This window comes from Astatotilapia calliptera, chromosome 3 (genome assembly GCF_964374335.1).
Source record: "Astatotilapia calliptera chromosome 3, fAstCal68.1, whole genome shotgun sequence".
NCBI lineage: Eukaryota > Metazoa > Chordata > Actinopteri > Cichliformes > Cichlidae > Astatotilapia > Astatotilapia calliptera.
Window position 1 is genome coordinate 27,205,240 of NC_137424.1, and position 23,174 is coordinate 27,228,413.

The 23,174-nt window shown below is 40.5% G+C and overlaps 3 protein-coding genes across 3 annotated transcripts in view; 2 read left to right on the forward strand and 1 right to left on the reverse strand.

The window, feature by feature from the left end:
• Positions 1-1,585: 1,585 nt before the first annotated feature.
• On the reverse strand, positions 1,586-18,113 carry zcchc4 (zinc finger, CCHC domain containing 4). Its single transcript, XM_026158088.2, has 13 exons — positions 17,926-18,113; positions 10,555-10,673; positions 10,389-10,471; positions 10,001-10,273; positions 9,356-9,436; positions 4,449-4,521; positions 4,216-4,366; positions 3,661-3,761; positions 3,039-3,160; positions 2,350-2,425; positions 2,193-2,244; positions 1,942-2,089; positions 1,586-1,831 (listed from the first exon to the last, which is right to left on the reverse strand). Exons 1-13 carry the CDS (start codon positions 18,011-18,013, stop codon positions 1,708-1,710), a joined length of 1,491 nt encoding a protein of 496 aa, XP_026013873.1. The 5' UTR covers positions 18,014-18,113; the 3' UTR covers positions 1,586-1,707.
• On the forward strand, positions 4,636-8,545 carry LOC113015796 (E3 ubiquitin-protein ligase TRIM62). Its single transcript, XM_026158103.2, has 7 exons — positions 4,636-4,771; positions 5,165-5,383; positions 5,892-5,987; positions 6,128-6,364; positions 6,451-6,470; positions 6,568-6,698; positions 7,406-8,545. The coding sequence occupies exons 1-7, from the start codon at positions 4,682-4,684 to the stop codon at positions 8,002-8,004; spliced, it is 1,392 nt and encodes a 463-aa protein (XP_026013888.2). The 5' UTR covers positions 4,636-4,681; the 3' UTR covers positions 8,005-8,545.
• A 1,044-nt stretch (positions 18,114-19,157) lies between the features above and the next one.
• ablim2 (actin binding LIM protein family, member 2) overlaps positions 19,158-23,174 on the forward strand; it is a 93,135-nt gene continuing 89,118 nt past the window's right edge. The window contains exon 1 of the mRNA XM_080299772.1: positions 19,158-19,453. Within this exon, the coding sequence (XP_080155898.1) occupies positions 19,441-19,453 (13 nt within the window). The 5' untranslated portion in view covers positions 19,158-19,440. The remainder of the gene's footprint in view (positions 19,454-23,174) is intronic.

Below are 23,174 nucleotides of genomic sequence, written 5' to 3' on the forward strand. Positions count from 1 at the left end.
CTCTTTCATTCGACACCAAATCTGACTCTCCTCACTTAGACAGCAACATAAGCCTGTTTTTATTTAATGTACCCGGTGTTATTTTTCTTTTCTGACCTGTCATCATCAGTATATCCTACAGTTTCTAACTAATATAATTGAGGACTCCCTCTACCTGGACTTCTGGTTTTATACAGAATAACAAAACTAGCCACTTGATTGCTGGGTGATTAGGAATTACATCGTATGAGCCCAACTATGTTCAGCAGTGAGTCTACAGTAAGATACATAAAGAATCACTTTGGCTTCACAGGATCATTCCATCAAAGGTGGCTGTCAGAATAAAAGCATAAAATCAGTCACTGTTTACATCCACCGTGAAGAGGGAAGTGCTCTTGGGTCTGGAAGCCTTCACTGCTTGAACCAGGTAAACATCACTGAAAGCAGCAGTGTCAGACTCCTGTCTTTTTTTCATCATCACCAGAACCATTACTGTCAGGTTCAGTGCATAATTTTGGCAGGATGTGCTGTATACCCTGTTCTATTAGAGCTTGCCCAAACAATGTCTATATCTGTACTCCGACTTGCAGTGTGGAGAAATCACACTTAAAGAAATGTAATGATTGGTGGGAAAGATTTTTAAGTAAACCTCAACAATGCTGCCATCAGCTGGCCAAACATGAACTCAAGATGTGGTGCAACAGTAGAATGCTATAAAATTAAACTACAGGAAAAATTAAACTATGCTAGTGATGATCTATTAAATGCATAAGATCCTGCTGTTCATTCTTAGAAAGTGGTTATAATGTGCAAAGACACCTGCCAAGGACTGTAAACCTATTATAAAGCCATTCTTAACTGCAATTACAAAATTGCTGAAATACTCAGAAGAGCACTGAAATTTTTTGAGCCATAAAATCTTTAATGTCAGAATACTCTCACAGGAAGAGCTTGTGAAAAGGGAATAACAGGGCAGAAACAAGCCTACAGGTTTAAGTCCAGAGCTCTGAAAAACTTGAGAAAAGCCATTTTTCCTATAGTGAACACAAGGACACGTATTTTAGTGAACTGCAGCATATTCTCTATCCATTTTGCTGCTGCTCTTGGGTTTTCACGTCTTTCAGGAGGTGTATTTGAGCCAATAGCTGCTCCTCTCTAAGCCTGGTGCTGGTCTCTTCCTGTTAAAAGGGAGTTTTTAAATCACCCAACATGCTAAATGCATCTTGTTGACTGTCTGATTGTTGGGGTCTTTCTTAATTTTGTAGGAAATTAAGTTGTAAATGAAATTGGTCTGAATTAGACTAAGTCAAAATGATAAACAGGTGCAATCTACATTATATGGGCAATTAATGCAAAAAGCTTTAGTTGCACCTATAGGTTGCACTGTACACTAGCTGGCCCTGGAAAAACCTGCAGCGTTACAGATCAAAAAGGACTGATTACTGCTCTTTGTTTCTGTACTGGCTGAAGGTGATAAGCTAGTATTTTGAGAACACTTGAATACAAAGCCATATTATGTGGATGTGAAATTTAGCTGTGGACCTGGAAACCTCCACAGAAAGCTTTACTTGTCAGTTCAGCATTTAAAGAAAAGTACAAACCAAACTCTCCCTTCAAGTTTTATTCTGTTACAACACTTTAAACCACTGCCAAAAAAAACCATGCTGAAAAGGAAAAAAATATTGCTTTGGATTGCACAGCTGAGAAGGTACTGCCTGACTACTGAAGTCACAGAGACTTTCCAGCCAACAACTTTGCTCTGCGAGCTGCACCAGACTTCCTCTTTGCTTTAAGTCTGAGGAGGGACTGGGGGGATCCTTTTTTTCCTCCAACTTTGGCTTTGGTCCGATGTCTGGAGTAGTAAAACACAGACGAGCAAGTTAAGACGTGTAAATATTAAATCTTACGGGTAGAGTGGAGTGACAAGATTTATCCCTTAACAGGAACAGATCCCTGGCTCACCTGTTGAACCTGTGTGTGTGTTTGACAGAGCAGTCTTTACGTTTGTGCTCTGGGCTTCCGCAGTTAAAGCAGCCCTCCTTCCCTTCACGGGTGGTACATGGGTGGTCTGGCAGGGCACAACGGCCACAGGACTGGCAGTGCTCCCAGGCTTACAGGAAAGATATTTAAATAAATTCACAAGAAATATATGGGAAGTGTGACGTGAAATCAGTAACTGCACATCAGTTTGCATCTGTGATTAATCGACCTACACGGTTTCACACATTTCACACAGGTTGAGCAGTGCTTCCATTCTCGGCCGTCCTGCAAACACAGAAAATACAGGTTGTGACATGCAAAGATTCAACGGAAACTTGATGCAGTGCCTTTTCAGTTTAAAAATAAAATGCAGTCACACGAGTTTCGTACCTTGGATGGGCAGAGGTTGCATTTCGCACAGTGTTTGTTCAGGGATGAGACATATCTCTCACATAAAGGGCAAAATCTAAAAACGAGAGGGTCATTCACAAATTAAACACTTTAAATTCAAATGTGCAGAGTTGCTTAAATACACACAAAAGACAGACAGACGTCTGACAGTTTGTGTTTCACAAAACTCTCATGTGTTTATGCATTTTATTAACTGCACAAGGAAAACCTGGAGTTGGTGGTATGAGCTGTTCATTTCTTTACATATGAAAGTCTTAAAAATACCAAAATAAAAACGCCAACCCCATTTTTAAAATGAAGCTGAGGGATTAATGACAAATAACACCAATGAATTCATGCATCCATTAGTTTCCCCATTAAACTGCCTTCTTAACTTTGTGCTAAATGTGATATCTTTAATTAAACACTTTTAAATGTAGCTCATAACTTTGCCCTTTTTATGGCGATGATTTTCTTACAGTTGAGAAAATTAACAGATGATTTTTATTCTCCACAGTTAACCAAAAACATGACTTTGGTCAGTCTATGCTCAAGCCCTTTTAGTTAACATCAAATCACAAACCGATAACAATCTATTCAAATGTTTTATCACATATACTTTAAGACATTCTCATCTCCAACATTATTTCTGAACACGTCTGGATTTAACTGAGTGAACATGTAGTAACCTGTAACCTTCCTCTTTGGGAAGGATGATGTCTCTGGGTGAAAGATTAGTGAAGAGTCTGACAGGAGACTGTTTTCTGCCCATCTTTCCATGTTTATACAGAGGATGGTTGTCATAGTCCACCTGGTTCAAAAGAAAAACTGAAAATTTTAAAACTGAAATTTCATTACTTCTAGTTCTAAATCTTTTATTTGTTTTTGTGGCCATAATATTCCACTGTAAAGTGCACTGAAATATTTAATAAATAAAGTAAGCTCGAGGATCTAGGGAAAGTGGAGCATTGATAAAAAGCATAGCCTTGATTCGGTTTGTAGTCTAATAACAGTAACTATGTGTGAGTCAGCATGCTGCAGCTGAAGCAGGAGCCAAAAACACATTTTAAATAACTTCAATTTAAGAATGCGCATAAATTGTTGTCTCTATGTCACATTTGATTGATAAACATAAATAATAAGGGGTAGAGTACGAGTCAGTGGAACTTTACATTCGACAAAATTATGAGTGTCTATGCAAGTAAATATTATAGCGCATCACTTAATGTTATTAGTTTAGAAAAACCTAAAGCTATACGTACGCAGAGAGTAATATTAGCTGATGACTCTAAACTGCTGCCTTGCTGTTACCTGGTAATCCAACATGCTGAATGATGGGAAACACTCCAGTATCCGAGGCTCAAAGAAATAAGGGAAGACCCAGATCATGGGCATGTTAGCATTACTGCTGTCTGCACACACAAACACAACATGCATGCTACAGTCAAACACTAGATTTCTTCATTTAAAGTAATAGTTCTAATAGTAAACAAAAAGTCTCTTTCCTTGAGCCATGCAATGACTTGCTGCTACTATAACTTTAGCTTAACCCTAACCTGCAGAGAAAAGGATTGTAAGCAAATCTAGTCTTTGCCTCTTTTAGCTCGTTTTGCTGTTAGTCTGTATAATTTAAAGTCTTACACTTCTCAACCAACCTCCTTTCCAACACCCAATAGAGCTTCTAAATGTATCTTAATGCTGCTCCACTTTGTGTGTCTGCTAACATGTTAGCCATATCAACTTTAAATTATGATAACATTTTAGCATAAAGTTTTGTTTTTGCATCTTATACCTATTAAAAAAAAGACACAAGTCATAAATATAAAAAGAAACAATTAATTCTGAAAGTTCCACAGCGGTGCTGACCAGAGCTCTGCAACTTCTTCCATGTGTGAGATAGCAGAGAGAAACTGTTGGCCAGGGGCTTCACCAGACCACCAAACGGAGGATCGGCTACCATTGCCACCTTCTCCCCGTCAGACTCTCTGAGGAAGTTCTTCAGGGTTGCACTGGATGACTGATAAGAGAGAAGGCTTTATCAAACTCGGCTGTTGATGGAAAGTTTGACTGAACTAGCAGGACATCAGCTCAACTCCTACCTCTCCACCAAAGAAGTGATGGTTAAACATGTTGTAATGACAGAACTCATCTTGACTGTAGAACTGAGCATACCTGAAACAGAAAGATTTTGTTTGGCTTTTTATTATGCAACAGACTGTTCAGTGCTTCCGGACGCTGGTTAAAAAAAAAAGAGAACAAGTTTGAGCCTATTGACGACTGGTATACAGCACATTAGGTAACAACACAGCAGGGAAGGATAAGGTGTCTGACTATGTGCTGCAAGCTGAAGCTTGTTACCCAGGAACATACCCATCCTGCACTTCTAGCACAACGTTACAGAAACAAACAGCAGCGAACTCAGGTAAGAAGTTCTTAAAACAACATTATTTGATAATGGTTAAAGAATATCCTTTAGTCCAGATATGCTGCCTTATTAAACAGTACACAACAGAACAGACTCGTCTCTTTGAAACTTGAATAAAAAAAACAAACATTGGATTTAATTATTATTATTTTATTTAAATTATTACAGTAGGTCAGACTTGGAACTCTGATCTGGAATAGATTTTTGGTAAAGGCTTGGCATGAAATGACAGGTTTTCTCGAACTTTTCATAGCCCTGACGAGTTAATTTAATCTATACACACACAAATACACAGCAGAAGCTAATTCCAAGAAAGTGCTTTTTTAAATAAAAGGTAAATGAGAGAATGACTTATGTAGAAATGTAATCTGTTTTTATTGTTTTGTTCAGTCCTCAGAAATGGCAGAAAGAGAGTCGTGCTCCCTCGGTAATGGAACGTCAACAGCCGTTTACACTAATCTTTTAGCGCCCTCTGAAGGCATCCACAGCCTACTGCAAGACGGGCTGAGCTTCACTCCACTGGACGCCAGCAGTGACGGCACTATTCAACCTTTTTCTCGTTCACCCAAACTACAGCGTAAGGCTGCCAAAACCGCACAACCCTCTCAGGTACAGATGTTTTGATTGGCTGGAACATACACCAATCGGCTATAGCATTAAAACTAGCTGCTAAATATTAATAAGTCGCTCTAGTGCTGCCAATCTCCATAAACCCGGCTTGTGGATTAACATCTTGTAGGTCAGGGGTGGGGGAACTCCAGGGCGCGAATACAATGCTGCATGAAGTATTTACTGTGTGATTCTTACACACAGACTTTAGAGATTTTACCACTATCTACTCATGGGTCATAGGCCATAATGACTGTGACCTAATCAAGGCAACACTGTGCATTTTCTCTCTATAAAACTTTTCTTTATTCGAGAGCTCAGCAACCAGCAGCCCCAAAAAAAGAAAAGGAATACTGTCATATAAATCTCAGTTTAGTGTCGAACTCTTTAAAGAACAGCAGGAACTGATTAACAAGTATGACGGGATAGATAGATCATAGAATCATCAGGTGCCAAAGACCGATCATTTAGATCATTTATGATACAAAAAGTGTCCTGTTGTCTGCAGGAGCAGTTAACCAGACGTATCCAGGAGCTGCAGGCTGAAACGTCCAAGACTAAGGCGCGCATCCAGTCTCTGAAGAAACGCAAGGCCGATCTCTCTGTAAGTAAAAACCTAAAACTACCAGCACTGAAAAATTACCTAATACATTTCTGACCGCCAAGTCCAAGGACTGCAAACAGAGCAATGATATATAATAAATCCCTAATAACATGTCCTCTTAATCACGCTCCTTACTGAAGAGGACCACAGAGGTCATGAAGCAGCAGGTTCGAGAGCACTTTGAGAACATGCGGTGCATTTTGAAGCAGGATGAACAGGTGATCCTGGACTCCCTGGAGCTGGACCTGAGGCATACAAGGACCAAGCTGGACCAGGTTCTAAAGAAGTGGGATAACTACCACGACCAGGTCACCAAGAGCATGAGCAGCATACAGAGAACGTTGAGTAAAAGCACCACAGCGAAGGAAGGCGAGCAGGTCTGATTTACATACAGCTCAATAACAAAGCTATAAGTAGTGTTCTTTTATTTTAACCAGTATTTCTGCTTATGTCTCATCTCAAGGGTCACTCTGAGACTGCAAGGTAAATCGCTGCACCTTTTACCTTTGCTGCTTCATCCCCGTACAGGTCTAAATCACACCTCTGTGCCTCACTTTGATCTTTGTCACCACTCCTCCAGCCTTAAGAAGCCAGACACGTCTGAGAAGGAAATCAGGCTGAATGAAGAGAGATTCGAGAGGCTTCTAAAAACACTCTCCTCCATCTCCAAAAACCTCAAGGCCAGGCTGCAGAGGAAGACTCTACTCTTAGGTACTAAGATGCTTACATCTACATGCTATCAGGCTAACTCATTTACAGCAGCAGAGTGAGTGAAGTTAGGTGTACTTTGGGAGCATGACAGAACAAAGTAGGCCAACCAAGGGATGCTTTATCTGGTTAAAATAACACCAAAAAAAATAAACGTTTTTCTTCCCCACCCCTGCAATCTACAGTAAATGTCTGCTCCAGATTACTCATTTGCTGCATATACAAATAAATCAGTCATTGTGTGAAAAAATGGTTGGATGGTGTTTAGGTCAAAATATAGGTATTGATGATCATGGCATCAAATCCATCAACTCTCAACTTAGTAGATCCAAATAGCCGATATCAGCTGTTTGCTGAGCTGTTGATGCTAATGCACTGAGCCACCAGGTGCTTCTTAATAAGTGTGGATGTTGGCTTTCTACTTATCCATAGTTCCCACATGCATTGGTCTTCTCTCATTAGAAGCATTCCATCAATTCCATATTGTCAGTCCATTTCCATGTATGCTGTGCTCCAGTAGCCCACTTCCTAAGCAATTTGACCTCTCCCCCCATCCCCACCCTGTAACACTAATAACCTGTCAAATCAAATATGCGGCGCCATCTGCTACAATCACGAGTAATAATACATTTGTTTACAATTTGTTTACAGTAACTCTGATAATAACAAAAGATCAAAATCTCATTAACAAATTATTTCATTCTTTTCAGATTCTTTCCCCATAATGATCGACAGGCAGTCTTGCCATAATCTGATCAGAGTGACATCAGAGGGGCGGGGCATGTCCTTCTCTGGCTCTGCTTGCCCAGCTCCAGAACATCCCCTTCAGTTTGATAAGGTATGCTGTGCTCTGGGGTCCTCTCCCATCACAGCAGGTCAGAGTTACTGGGAGGTAAATGTCCGCTGCTGCTCAGCCTGGGCTGTGGGTGTAGCCTATGACACCCTTGAGAGAAAGGGCAATGACAAGGGCGCCAAGCTGGGCCGAAACAGGAACTCATGGTGCGTAGAGTTTCAGAACCGCAATCTGACCGCGTGGCACAACAACCGGCACATATCATGTCAAGGAGTGGGGCAGACTCCAATTAGAAAAGTGGGAGTGTGGGTTAATTATGATAAAGGCCAGCTGATATTTTACGATGCAAAAAACATGGTTGTCCTGCAAAAGTTCTCAGCAGCCATGACACCGGTGTTCGACAGAGCTCATCACCAGTTCACTCAACCCCTGTACCCCGCCATACGCTTCCTGAGACCACCGGACAATCAGGTCTGGCCAAACCACTTGGAGTTTTGTTCCCAGAAGTTTCTGTGATACCATTATCATATTCTACATAAAGTTGTGCTTAGAAGTTTACATATGCTCATCATTGTGATGAATGCTATGAATGCTATATCTTTGAGCTACGTAGAACGATTGTACAGCATAAAAGCTTTAATGACTAAAGGCTCAAATATACACTTAAGTCTTTTAACAGATGGCACTGAAATTATTTTTACCTTGACAGGGCCTGTAAATAATTTGATCAATTGACTACAACTGGTAGTTTATCTTTGCCAGCATAAAAAAAGGATTCTCTTGACAGCACTCATGAGACCAAAACTTAGAACAATGGAAAACTCGGAACTGTAGGTTCTACAAAGGATTATAGATTTACACAAGTTCAGAAAGTCTGATGAAATCATCCCCAAATCTGATTCCAGGGTCATCGGCTCAAATATACACAAGTACATATTTGTGCCTGTATATATGCTTTTGACCTTTGAAGCCTGATCCATGAAATAACTGCTAATTTTTTTTAAAAGATTTATGGAGTGTTTATTTAATCTTTTGGCAATAAAAAAAATGAAATATTTATTTGAACATATGAGTTTTAATTTGTATCACATATGATACACTAGGCATTAAGGGGTAAAAATGTATCTTCTACAATGGTTTCACACTGAGAAAAGATCGATAAAATCTTTTTTAAAAAGTACCCTGACATTCAATGCCCATGATAAGAACATGAAAAAGTCTGACCACACCACTATAACAATGTGGAACATCTAGCCCAGAGGTATTCAATTAAAATTTAAGGAGGTCCAATTAAACAAAACCAGTATTTCTCAAGTAGCCAAATAGTTGTAATGGTATCTGTATATAGTCAACAACTGGCTGTCATTCAACAGTATTTCAAGAATGGCTAAACTTCAGATTCCCACATCCTCCTCCACAGAAGCATAGTGGTAACTTCTCCATAAAGCAACACACAACCTTTCATACAAGTACCTTGAAAAGCTACATAGCAGAATTTAGACTGAGACATAGTAACTAAAGCTACACTACTCAACTGGCTGATGACAGCTGGAATTGGCCTTGATGATCAGGTTGTAATGTCATGAAACGTACTGCCAGTCCATATATATTCGTTCAGTCAGTCCTGAAATCTTCTCTCATTATGAAACATTAGCATCGGTTTCAAATGCCACCATGTTCTGCTCAGTTATCATTCTTTGAAATGCACAAAGAGGGTTTGCAGAATAAACATGTTAGACTCAGTGAAATGCAGTCTAATTCATTCTCACCTTGATTTTATATACACAAAATAGCCTATGTGCAAACACCTGGAACGCTTTATTATATACAGGAAAGCAGCAACTGATGCATAAATTAGCAAACTTACCTAAAGTCAATGTCCAGCAAGAGACTCTTTATTGGCTCAAGCTTTTGCTCCAGATTTTGCAGCTTGATCAGCTCCTGCAGTCTGACCCAAAAGGCAACAATCTCATTACTGATGAAAAACACATCTGTAAGCGTTAAACATTTAAAGCATTTAACTGAGATTTGACTAATCAAAATATTTAGCCTTCAGTATATGACAGTTACACATAATTGATGTATCACCTGTCAAATGCCATACCTACAGTGACCCAGGGTGAAGGCAAAATCATGCTGCAGTGGGAATAGACAGAGAGACTTCTCCAAAATTAAGTAGATGCACCTATGGTACGAATTTCAAAATCCTACATTGCCACTTTCTTGAGAATGTGATGTAACAGAAGGTAGTGTTTTTCCAAGGGTGTAGAGATCACAAAGTGTAGTTGTACAGAAAGATGTACATTAGCAGAGAGGACTTGGTTAGTGTGTTTCCATCATCATAGTTGAGCTCGTCACAGTCAAATTAGAAACCTTAGGTTACATAATGGCTCCATTTCTGCTTTAAGTCACCAGATGAACTGATTCATCGAGGCAGTTCAGACAAGATGCTTCACTATAACCGAGACAAATTTTCTGATACATTCAAAGGTCACACTTGTGTCTGTCTCACCTGGGTGTGCCCACACACAGTATTTTCCTGTATCCCAGACCTGCTAAAGTATCCAAGAGAAAGTTTGCACTGCGGTCCGTGAAAAGGTACTGTGCGTTGCTCTTCTTGTTGTTCAGGGGACGCAACAGTGCACTGGGCCTCCTCAGCTGTGCTGCAGTAATGGGAGTGGATATGTGAGCAGAGTGAAGGCTGTGCTCGTCTGGCAGGAGCAGAATCTGACAGTCCTGACAGAACTTCTTCTCGTCCAGAGGGAGCGAGACAAACTTTTGAAATCTGAAGGACAAGATACAAATATCCTAAAAGTCATCCCATACAAAATCAGCATTAAATAAATAAAATGAAGCTTTATAAACAGCCTAAGATAAGCAAAATGAGTATAAAATCTCACCTGCTGCAGTACTCCTTATGGGGGAAAGGGGGCCTCGTTGACTGGCTCTCTGCTTCTCTGGCCAGCAGCCTGGCTTCTGAAACCTTTGACGCAAGTGAATTGAAACAAACTGATCGATGTCTTACATCGTTTTATCATGAGCTCTGGAATTTTCCAGTAAGCCTACCTTTTCATCTTCCCACTGAAAGAAGTTGCAGTCTTTTCTATCTCGACAGGCCGAACATGCATAAAACCTCCGACTTTTTTCTCCTCCTTTACAAACCTTCTCAAACAGCAAGGTAGGACCTGACAAAATATACAAAGTTGTTAAAAGTTTGTTATATTCCACAGAGAAGAATAATATGGGTCATTTCTAACCCCGGAAGGTCACACAAACATGGGCTAAAGTCTTCAGCTCACCTGTTCATTAAACAGAAATATTTAATCGCCCAATAGCATGGCAGTAACTAAATGTATTTAAAGTTTTGAAATTCAAACTGAGCATAAAAATCGTAAAGAAAAGTAATTTAAGTCACTTTGAATGTAGCATAGTTGGTGTTCCCACTGAGACAACCATCTCTAGGGTTTACAGAAAACGGTCAGTACTTTGTGCCAAACTGCTTCCCTGATGGCGTTGAAGCCAGAGAAGAATAGTTAATCTGCTTTTAGCTGACCGTGGCATGCAAAAGAGCGTGTCTGAATGCACAACATAATACCTCAGCAGGTGCCTCTCCTTTCAGCTAAGAACAGGTAAGTGAGTCTACAAAACTTTGAGCATGGTCTCACAAATTTGGAAAAACATTGGCTGGTCTGATGACTTAAGAATTCTACAGCGATGTTTGGACAGCAAAATTTGGTGTAAGTAACATGAAGTGATGGGTGCATGTGCTTTGTATCAACAGTTCAGGGAGCTGCTGCTGTTATGATGTGGGAGCTTATTTTCTTGGCACACTTGGGCTCCCTAGTACCAGCTGATAATTTAAACACCACAGCCTACTCCAGTTCTGCCACCTTGTCCATTCTCTTATGGCTGCTCCCAGCAGGATAGCGAGCCGTGTCACAAAGTTTGGATAATCTCAAACTGGTTTCTTGAACCTCACAATGAGTTCAGTCTACTCAAATGGCCCGAGAGCACCGTAGAGATGTGGTCAAACGATGTATAGCAGACAACTGCGACTGCAACCAAAATATGTGAGAAATGTTTTCTGCACCAGGCACGTGCAGGGGGGTGGGGGGGGGGGGGGGGGGGGCTAGAGGGGCTTGAGCACCCGCCCCTTTCCTGATGGGTGCCCAAAGTGCCCTTTTGTTGAGGCAACTTTTTAAAAAAAAAATTATTATTATTTTTTTTTATGTGTGTGTGCGTGCGTGCGGAGTCCTGTCTGTGCCCCTCAACAATAATATTTAACTATTAATCACAGTTTTGCTAAATAAAAGGATCTGGCTTGCATCAGTCACATGATCACATTTAACCAATGATCGCCCTTGACGGCAGAACGCGCTGGTTACGAGCTGGGAACGAGCTCACAAAGAGCACGCGCATTTTTAGCGGTCCGGAGCAGCAGAGTGAAGCTGACCCCCCACCCACTTGAAACATAAAGGCAAATAGGCGGAGCGGTTAGTGCTACGTTTGTGCAGATTTGTGCAGGTAAAATTAGCGTTTGTGCTGCTACGGTTTCCGAGATATTAAACTTTATTTTATAGGTCATTCAAAGGTCACCATCCCCCCAGACTGCTCCAAAACGGGCCAAAATGGTCTACTTTTTTAGTGCTACGTTTGTGCTGATTTGTGCAGGTAAAATTAGCGTTTGTGCTGCTTCTGTTTTAAAGATATTAATGAAAATGAAAAGGTCAACCAGCCCCCCCACATTACCCAAATCCAACAAAAGTGGTATCAAACGTTTGTGCTACGTTTGTGCTGGTTTGTGCTGCAAAGATTTTCGTTTGTGCTGCTATCATTTTAAAGATATTAATAACAATTTCTAGAGGTCATCAGAGGTCAACCAGCCCCCCCACATTAATTAAATCAAACAAAATGGCTGTCAATCAACTGTGCTACGTTTGTGCTGGTTTGTGCTGCTAAAATTTTCGTTTGTGCTGCTTCTGTTTTAAAGATATTAATGAAAATGTAAAGGTCAAAAGGTCAACCAGCCCCCCCACATTACCCAAATCAAACAAAAGTGGTATCAAACGTTTGTGCTACGTTTGTGCTGGTTTGTGCTGCAGAAATTTTTGTTTGTGCCGTTATTATTTTAAAGATATTAACAAAAATTTCTAGAGGTCAACCAGCCCCCCCATAATAATGGAATCAAACAAAATTGATGTCAAACGTTTGTGCTGGTTTGTGCTGCTAACATTTTAAAATTTTTAATAAAATAACGTCTTGATGCGTGCTTAATCATCCAGGTAAGTAAATCCCAAAAGGTTGATTCTGTTCATCTGGACATTTTCAGTTGGAGAAACGTTTCGTCACTCATCCAAGTGACTTCTTCAGTCTCAGCTGACTGTAGGTTTCCCCAACCATATAAACAGTACATTTGCATAGTGAAGGAAACTAGCGCCACTGAATGAACAATGTGCCGGGGGGTTAATTCCATGATTGTTAGTATGCAAATTCTTATGACCATTGATCAATGACAACTAATCAAAGCCTATTGATCAATGGCCATGAGTACCATTCACAGAAAGTGGGGAATGGCTACAATCACAGCATTGTAGGATGGCGAAAGATGTACCCTTGGGCCCCCCTTCTCGATTCAGAGATGGTCGGCATCCTGACAGCCCGATGGACGAAGCTGTCTCTCAGTCTGCTGGTTCTGGCCCGGAGGCTCTTCAGTATCCTTCCTGATGGCAGCAAACTGAAGACGCTGTTGAAGGGATGAGTGGAGTCACCTGTAATGGAGACGAACTTCCAGATTAGGCAGGTGCAGTAGATCTCCTGGGGAGGGAGGCAAGAGAGGTCCCCACAATGCTCTCAGCTGCTCTCACTACCCGTTGTCATTTTTTCCTGCAGAACCCAATGCAGGAGTCATACCACACAGTGATGCAGCTGGTGAGGATACTCTCAACTGTGCCTCTGTAAAAGGTGCTCATAATGGGGGTTGAATCTCTTGTGCTTCTCAGTTTGCAGAGGAAGTAGAGTCGCTGTTGGTCTTCTCCACATTCAGGGACAGGTTGTTGTTGCTGTACCACTCTGGCAGATGGTTAACTTCACCCCTGTAGTAGATCTCGTCGTGGGTCAGCAGAGTGAAGAGAAGGGAGCTCAACACACATCCTTGGGGAGCCCCCGTATTCCGTGTTCTTGGGCTGGAGGTGTTGCTGTTGACCCGTACTGTCTGCTGTCTTCCTGTCAAGAAATCTAGCAGCCCGTTATACAGCAAGGTGCTGATCCCCAGCAGATCCAGTTTGTGAATGAGTTGCTGGGGAATGATGGTGTTGAATGCTGAACTGAAGTCTATGAACAGCACTCTGACATATGAGTCTCTAGTGTTCAGATGTGTGAGAGCTGAGTGAGGGGCAGTTGAAATTCCATCATCGGTTGAGCGTTTTGACCGGTATGCGAACTGAAATGGATCCAGGTTGGGGGAAAGCAATAATTTGATTTGATGCATGACTAACCGTTCAAAGCACTTAACTTAATAATGATGGAGGTGAGTTTGACAGGACGGTAGTCCTTAAAGCAGGAGATAGATGACTTCTTGGGTTCAGTAATGATGGTGGAGGGATCTCCACACACTGTCTGGGGATTGTGTCACCACGGTCTGTAGAGTGGGCTTGTAGTCTGTGATGGTTTGTATTCCTTGCCACTGCCTCCAAGTATCTCTGCTGTCGCTGAAGCTTTGCTGTAACTGATGCCACGTGACAGGTTTGCCCTTGCTGTTCTTAGACTCACCTAATTCCGGCTCTGAAGGCTTGCATTTTTCAACTTTAGGAGCATTTAAACCTGACCTGTGAGCCATAGTTTCTGATTGGCCCAGACAGTGATAGTCCTGGTCTCTGTGACATCATCGACGCATTTTGGGATGTAGGCAGTGACAGTTTCTGTATATTCCTGAAAGTCTGTGGTGTTGTCGTGTGTGGCGGCCTGTGGTGGAAAAGCAGTCCCTCTGAGGACCCTTCTGGCCACACCTGTACCTGCTTACGAACTGGTTTGTTGACTTTAAGCAGGGGCCTGTGGGAACCCATGGCACACCTAGATTTCTGCCTGTACTGACCCTTATGCAAAATAGGTGGAATTAAGACACAGTTCCAAAAGCAAACACAACTGATCAGTGCTGAGAGTGGTCCTGTTGCTGAGGTTGGGGTGATCCTGAAATCTCTTACGGACTACCTCCAATGTTTCCGTGACTGGGATGCAAGTGAGGACAGATGTATCATCTCTCTTCACTGTACATGTACTGTTTATAAGATTGGGGAAACATAACCTGCACAAACAAAATAATTTGCAGGACAAATGTTTGACATCAATTTTGTTCGATTTAAAGAAGGTAGGGGGGGCAACTTCACTCACGGGTGTTTATAAGGTTGGGGAAACCTGCAGTCAGCTGAGACTGAAGAAGTCACTTGGATGAGTGACGAAACGTTTCTCCAACTGAAAATGTCCAGATGAACAGAATCAACCTTTTGGGATTTACTTACCTGGATGATTAAGCACGCATCAAGACGTTATTTTATTAAAAATTTTAAAATGTTAGCAGCACAAACCAGCACAAACGTTTGACATCAATTTTGTTTGATTCCATTATTATGGGGGGGCTGGTTGACCTCTAGAAATTTTTGTTAATATCTTTAAAATAATAACGGCACAAACAAAAATTTCTGCAGCACAAACCAGCACAAACGTAGCACAAACGTTTGATACCACTTTTGTTTGATTTGGGTAATGTGGGGGGGCTGGTTGACCTTTTGACCTTTACATTTTCATTAATATCTTTAAAACAGAAGCAGCACAAACGAAAATTTTAGCAGCACAAACCAGCACAAACGTAGCACAGTTGATTGACAGCCATTTTGTTTGATTTAATTAATGTGGGGGGGCTGGTTGACCTCTGATGACCTCTAGAAATTGTTATTAATATCTTTAAAATGATAGCAGCACAAACGAAAATCTTTGCAGCACAAACCAGCACAAACGTAGCACAAACGTTTGATACCACTTTTGTTGGATTTGGGTAATGTGGGGGGGCTGGTTGACCTTTTCATTTTCATTAATATCTTTAAAACAGAAGCAGCACAAACGCTAATTTTACCTGCACAAATCAGCACAAACGTAGCACTAAAAAAGTAGACCATTTTGGCCCGTTTTGGAGCAGTCTGGGGGGATGGTGACCTTTGAATGACCTATAAAATAAAGTTTAATATCTCGGAAACCGTAGCAGCACAAACGCTAATTTTACCTGCACAAATCTGCACAAACGTAGCACTAACCGCTCCGCCTATTTGCCTTTACGTTTCAAGTGGGTGGGGGGTCAGCTTCACTCTGCTGTCCGGAGCTGTAGGAGAGACACAGACTGATGCGACAAAACCAGTAAGTAGGTGTACAGCGTGCACTGTAGTGTATAGCACCCAGGAGTATTAGCTTATTACGTACACGTTGGTAAGCTGTCTTGTAGCAACTGACGAACTGAAACAAACGAGCGTGCTGTGTGTGCAACAGCGCGACAAACATTACCTGTCCTTTTATTAACTGCACAAGTAGTGCTGGTCATAGCTGCTGGCTACCTGTGTAAGGCTGTCATGGGTCTGTAGCTCTGTCACCGTTTTTGGGAACATATTTAGTTTTAAAGTATTTATAAACATATTTAGTTTTAAAGTAAGTTACAGAGCTTTTCCTGCCTTTCTGGAGGGATTATATTTCACTAAAAAACGATCTAATATGCATGTCCACATAATAATTATTATAATATATTTAAAAACACAAGCTGTATTTTAAAGAACATACATTAAGAAGCAGATTATATTAGATTTATATTTTAAATAAGACAAAATTTGGATTTTACAGTAGTGAAATTATTGTATCTCTACAGTTTTAAAAATGTAATAAGCTTTGCCCCTGCACAGAGTGGATAGTGAAACAAATGGAATCATCATAATGACATTATTTCATATTTATTACTTCCCCCTCCTCATTGCTTTATTATTGTAGCTCTAGTAATAAATAATAATGTAAGGATTCTGAATCAGCACAGTGATGCCCATAGTATATACAGTATTCTGAAGAAGATCTAAAATGTCACTGTGTGTGCATGTGTGTGTTTTATGTATATGGATTTTTAACATTGTCCAGACATGGCTGGTAAGGACATGAGGAGGAAACAGTAGGAGCTGTGTGAGGCTACTAAAGGCAGGGCTATAACATTTTTCTGTCATCATTTTATTATAGATTAAGTGCAGGAGTTGTTAGGTGTGGATAATTAGATTATAGTTTATTGCAATAGCAAGTTGTGCCTTGTTCTCAGATAGACAGCAAGTGCAGAGTGATATATGAAATGATAGGAAGAAGAGAAGCAAAGAGTGATTCACAGGCAGAGCCTAAATTATTTCTCACAGTTTTTTGTGTCCTTATGGTTCCAAGCGCTGTCACCAATCTTTGCATTTTGTTATTATCTCATGACACTTGTTTAATCAGCTACCATCTCTCCTGTGGACTTTTTAATGTCTACAGTCTCAGATCAACACAGCCCTGCCCTTCCCATATTAGATTCTTGATGAATGTGTGTTGTTGTTATTCAGCCTGGTTCAATGTGCCCCTTTTTAACTTTGAGCACCCGCCCCTTTAAACCTCTCTGCACGGCCCTGTTCTGCACCCTGCAGTATGTGTGGCACAAAGAATCAAAGCAATTTTAAAGGGAAAAGAAAGTCCCCAAAAGTTGATTCTGTTCATCTGGACGGAGCGTTTTCAGTGGGAGAAACGTTTCGTCATCATCCAAGTGACGTCTTCCGTCTCAGCTGACTGCAGGTTTCCCCAGACTTAAACAGTACATTTGCATAATGACTGAAACCAGCCCACTGAAGGAACAAAGGTCATAATTATGCAAATTCTCGTGACCATTGATCAACAACCACTGATCACTGAAAAAGAAAGTCCAAACCGGTCGTGCCAAGGTACGTATCCACGACGGAATTTGTTCCCCCAGCGTGGGGAGCTGTAACTTTGCTGTATAAAGAGCTAACATCTCCAAAATTTCAGGAGTAGTTAGTCATTATAAGAAGTGTTTGTGAACTAAAAATGAAGAATGAGAGATACCGTTTGTCCGTGATTTGGACAACCCAGTGGATGCTGGAGACGAAGGGTAAACAAACTCTGTCGGAGATGCCTTCCTTGGCACGACACCTGTAAGCGTGTGTACTATATACACACGCTATACTATATGTAGTAGATTTCATTTTCAGAAATACACCCCTATTACTGCTAGCTACTATAGGCAGGATATATTAAAATACCTTGATTACATGTATAATATCATCACAGACAATCTTGTTCTAAGTATATCAATAAAAAGGCTAAGCAACTTTAAAATAAGACATCAAACTCAGTTTGGCTTACTCTAAGTAAACTTACCATGAGAACAACACGGGGCTGTTTTCCCGCCCTCACCGAGAATAACTTCTATTCCGTAACTGTTGCCATATTCCTCGTTTACATCCATTCTGTCGATTTTATGCAACAACAAAGTTTAGCTTTAAACCTTTCAACATGATGGCGTGCCCATGAAGCCCTTTTCTTGTCGCGGAGATATGACGTCACAACCACGTTGTCGCAGAAGGCAAAACAAAAGCTGAAATAAGCTCATTGGTCCAGTTTACTTTGATGATTACTGAAATTGTTGTCAAAATTTACGAATTTCAGTTGTGTGGGGTTAATTGTATTGGTAGTGGTTAATAGGAGTAAGATCATGATAAAATCCGATGTGTTATCGATATATTTTAGGAATTTATGCTATTGTATGGAGTGACTTTAATTCACATGCAAAATCATAATTTATTTTATAATTAATTGGACATTGATTGTCCAAGGAGCAGTAGTTTAAAAAAATCATTAAATATATTAGTGTTGAACCACAGAACCCTTTCCTTACCTGTATATTTAGCAATAGATTTATTTCAAATTAGAATGAATTTTTGTGAAATAAGTATTCAAAAACAAAGACGACTTTTACAATGAGGTTTCTTTATACCAGGAGGAATGTAGTCCACCGCTGGATACTCTGTCATTACACGGCGGGTTTTCTTTAAGAAAAATACAATTCCCATAAATTCCGAGCCATGAGCGCAGTGGCGCTGTCAGCCCGATGACTGCTCTGGAACTGCCGGCTGGATGCTGAAGCTTCAAGAGACAACACGGCCGCTGTTACCTAAATCCAAACAGGAAGCTTGCAGTTTATGTCTTCAAAGTAAAATACATTTTAGTGAAATAAGAAGGAATCGATCATCTCCAAATGTTTTCTTTTATTTGAGTGATGGAAAAACTCTCCCGAGACGCTTACCCCTAAAATCTAAACAGAATAACAAGTTCCAACAAAAACATTTGCCAGTATTTATTTGTTATACATATATTCCATATATTTATTATATTTTCAGATCAAATTCGCACAAACAGAGAGTAAAAAGTAGCTTTGGGATTCCCAGTAGCCCAGATATAAAGGTCGCATTTCTGCTACATTTTATAACATAGAGCACAGATACGCTACTTAACCGTCAGCGTTCAAACTGACATTTATTTTGAAATGACGCACCGGACACTGCTCAATCCCTTCTTCTTTCGAGTTTGACACTAGCGTTTCTGCACCGTGCGCCCACACCCAACCTGCACGTCTGCTGTACGGAGAGGCAGCGCAGTTCTGCAGTGTGTGCAGGACATTGTCCTCACGGTGCAGCTGTTTGTGGAAATCTGTGCGGCGTCAGCAGCCAGGCACAGCCGGACTCTCTGCTGCACTTTCCCGTGTAAACATCTCTCTGTCATTCATTCGGCTGGCTGCCACTGAAGCTTGCGCGCTTTGCATCCATGTACTGTTAATGTGGATAGTGACTTGTTTACTGTGCATCATCTGACTGGAGAATATATCTGACTGGCACCATGAGCAGCACGGGTAAGACCGATTAGACTATTTTACATTAAACACTGCGGTTTTTTAACTACACAAACGCAAATGTTTTAGTATTAATAGAAACATTCCAATAATATCTTCTATAATATCTTTTAAAAGGATCATCATAAAATCCAGTTAGCTGATCAATACTGTGTCTTTTCTTCTTTGTCTCAGGTAATGGTGCTTTTTTGTTTTTGTTTGTTATTATGTGATCAGGTGTGGAATATATGGTTAAAGTGTATTTATAATCGGTTAAAACATAAAAATAGTTCATTCCCTCTCTTTGCTGCAAAAGGGGCACCAGAACGCACCTAGATAACAGATTCTACATTAAAGACTAGAATCTGAAGTTTAGACAAAGCTTCAGCTTTAATCCCTTTGAGAAATGATATTATGTGGGTTAATTAGGTTGCAGCTACACCCACAGTGGCTTTGGTGGCTCTTTTCATCATGTGGCTCTGCATTGACTGTATGCCTCTGTGTCTACAGCAGGCCTGACTTCTGGTGAGGTGCTGCCAGCTGTGGCACAAAAAGGTTGATCGTTATTTGAAGTCTGTGTGTCGTGTCAACTAGGCAGTTAAGTGCCATTCTGGTTTGCTTGTGCAAATAAATCCAAGAGCTAAACTTGCAACACAAGTTCCACAATAATAAGTTCCTAATGCGAGAAAGCTCCTCGGCATGAGGTGTGGCAGTAAATAAAATGTTGTTAAGACATAAATTTGCTTAAGGGTAAATTACAAATGGATGTGTTATAGCTCACAAATAACACACAGAAGATGAGTAGGCAGTCTCATAAAGGGATGGACAAGGTCATCAACAATGCTCAGGTAGGCAGTGGTGTTCAAACTCAGCTCAGCCTCCACAGCATGAGCCATTGATGCCAGCAGGACGGCTCCATCCTGACCCTATCATCCAAATGTTTTTTTCCTCTTTTGTTGAAGTTTGTGAGGCTGTGTGAACTGTAGTTTCCTGTTGTTAGCTGGCAGGAGTAACGCCTGTGCTGCTGCAGCATATCTGGTTCATAATTTGTGTTGCATTCAGAGATGCTCTTGGGTGCAACGAGTGGTTATTTTAATGACTGTAGCCCTCCTATCAGCTCAAAGCTGTCCTCTGACCTATGGCCAAGGTCGCTCACAGGCTATTTTCACTTTTTTGGACCATTCTCCGTAAACCCTGGTTGTTAAGGGAAACCCCAGTAGATCAGCAGTTCCTAAAATACTGAGACCAGCCCATCTGGCACCAACAACCATGACATGTTTAACGTTACTTCAAAGCACCTTTCCTTCATTCTGATGCTTGGCCTGAACCTCAGCAGGTCATTGTGATCATATGAACTGTCTGCCATGTGTGTGTATTTGCCATAATGAGTAGCTAAACTGCTGTACCTCACAAAGTGGCCAGTGAGTTAGTATCATTGCAGATGTGTACTCATGTTAAAAATTGTTTAAAGAAATGAGTAAACACTTAGGATTCAGACTACAACATATTTTTTCTACTTTTGGATTTTAATTATGTCAGTGAAAGGCTGTAAGCACAGCAGTCCCACCCAGCTGTTGTTCAAACACTGTTTGTGGGGGCAAAGACAATCAGAGGAAAGAGGGAGGGAGACTGGCCTTTAAGAGAAAGGAGCTAAAATTGCTCACTTTATGACTCTTGATGAAATGAGGAGCTGCACCAAGGGCCAGTATAAATAATTATTATTTTGAGACTCTAGTAAGATGCACGTTTGATGATGCATACATGTTTCCCCGCCATTTCTGTTTCCTGATGTCTTTTACCAGATGTCAGATTTTAAAACTTGGAATCTGAGGCTGTCCAATCCAAAACAAGTAGAAATGCGAGTATTAGTAGGGAAAGAGATTGGGTTCTTCAAGACAGGAAAATGGACTGTCCTCAGCTTCAATGAGGAAACCGTGGCTGTTGGAGGCATTAATGAGAGTGCTGCAGTGTGCACACCATTATAATCTGATGGAGAAAGAGACAACCCTGAGATGGCATTACTCTGCGACTTTGTCACCTTTCTGTGTGATGCATTTTGATAGATGTAACTTTTTAGCTGATGAAGAATGTTGGTAAAATATGTGATTAGGGATTCAGATCTCTACCTAAGCATGCTGACAGCTGGTCTGCACACACAGGATCAGTATGCTTCTGATAAACAGCTTTATCTGTTGAAGAGGTGCTGTTGTATTTCAGTGTGTTTAGCTAGCAAAAAAAGTCTATTTCGAAGAGATGTGTTCATTAATCTTTACAGAGGGTGTTTTTGAAAACAAGGAAGCTTGGAGCACTGGCAGCTTGTTTTGATGATTGAGCATGTTATTGGAAAACGAAAGTTATGTTTTGAGATATTTTCCTTTCACTGGATTAAGTTGATTTTTGATATTTTCCAGATCACAATCCCGTTACTGTCCTGTTCTGACTTTTCCCCTTATCTTAATCTCATTGTAAAATAATGTTAAGAATTCCAAGTCTACTATCTGGCCCTGCCATAGTCCTACATTACTGTGCAAAAGTCTCCAGCCAATCCTCATTTTTTCATATTTTTCTGGGAAAATAAGTGATAAGTGCAACAATTTCTTGAGCCATGTGCAAATATCATTGGAAACACAGTACAGAAGGCAAAACCAGGGTTTGTACAAGTCTTGGTATGACCACATTTATTCTTCTTTAACTAATTTTCAGGAATAGTTCTCTAGTTTTCTTGCTTCTTGTGTGTGTGTGGGATTGCAGCTGCCAAATAGCAGATCTCAATAGGCAACATATTTAAATGTCCTTCAGCTGTAAGATCATAATCCAGCTTTAATGTGTTAATTACATATGTATGTTTAGCATTTTTGACTCTTTTATCCTGAGGTACTGGTCACATTTCACCAAACAGTGAAACAGACAAACCTGATTCATTCTTTATCTCAAACCACACTGTCCTTCCAGAACCAGTGTGACCCAATGGGACTGTTCATAGATGAAGTTCCAGGCCTCAATTCAGGTAATGTTCTTAAGAAAAAATAAAGAACTAAGGAAAGAGAGATCCACAGTGCGGTTGTCTAGTAACTAGAGCAGGGCGATATGACCAAAAATATTTATCACGATTTACATTTGAAAATTTGCGATAACGATATAACTGACGATATAATTGAAACTAGACAAAATACTCTTTATTATAAATAAACTTTATTAGTGCAAAAAAAAACAAACAAAAAAAAACCCATCAATGTATTTTCACTTAAGCAAGCAGCTTTTTTAAGTGCATTAAAGTTATATAAAAATTTAACAGTGCAAATGCAAATTCCTTGCTGACAGTTTAACCAAAAGGCATTTCCAGTGGAAACTGGCCGACATATCCTCAGCATAACCATGTATAATATCCACAAAACCTAAAAAGAGGTTATACACACACAATACGGTAATATTATGTTGAAGCACAGTACGTATCACTCCGCGAGGCTTCGCCTACGATAGCCGTAATGCTCCGACAATCCATCAAGCGGTGCGGCTTCATAGCTTAGCAAAGTCGTACTAAAACATTTGACAGATTTTCGAGCGCCGTGTACATAAAACCGTTTCGAGGTCAGTAAACACAACCAGAATTCATACATAAGGCACACGGGATTATAAGGGGCACTGTCGATTTTCAGAAAAATCAAAGGATTGATTTTAAGTGTGCCGTATTTTCCAAAAAACACGGTAATAACGACGGCCCGCTAGCATGCTCTACCAAAAA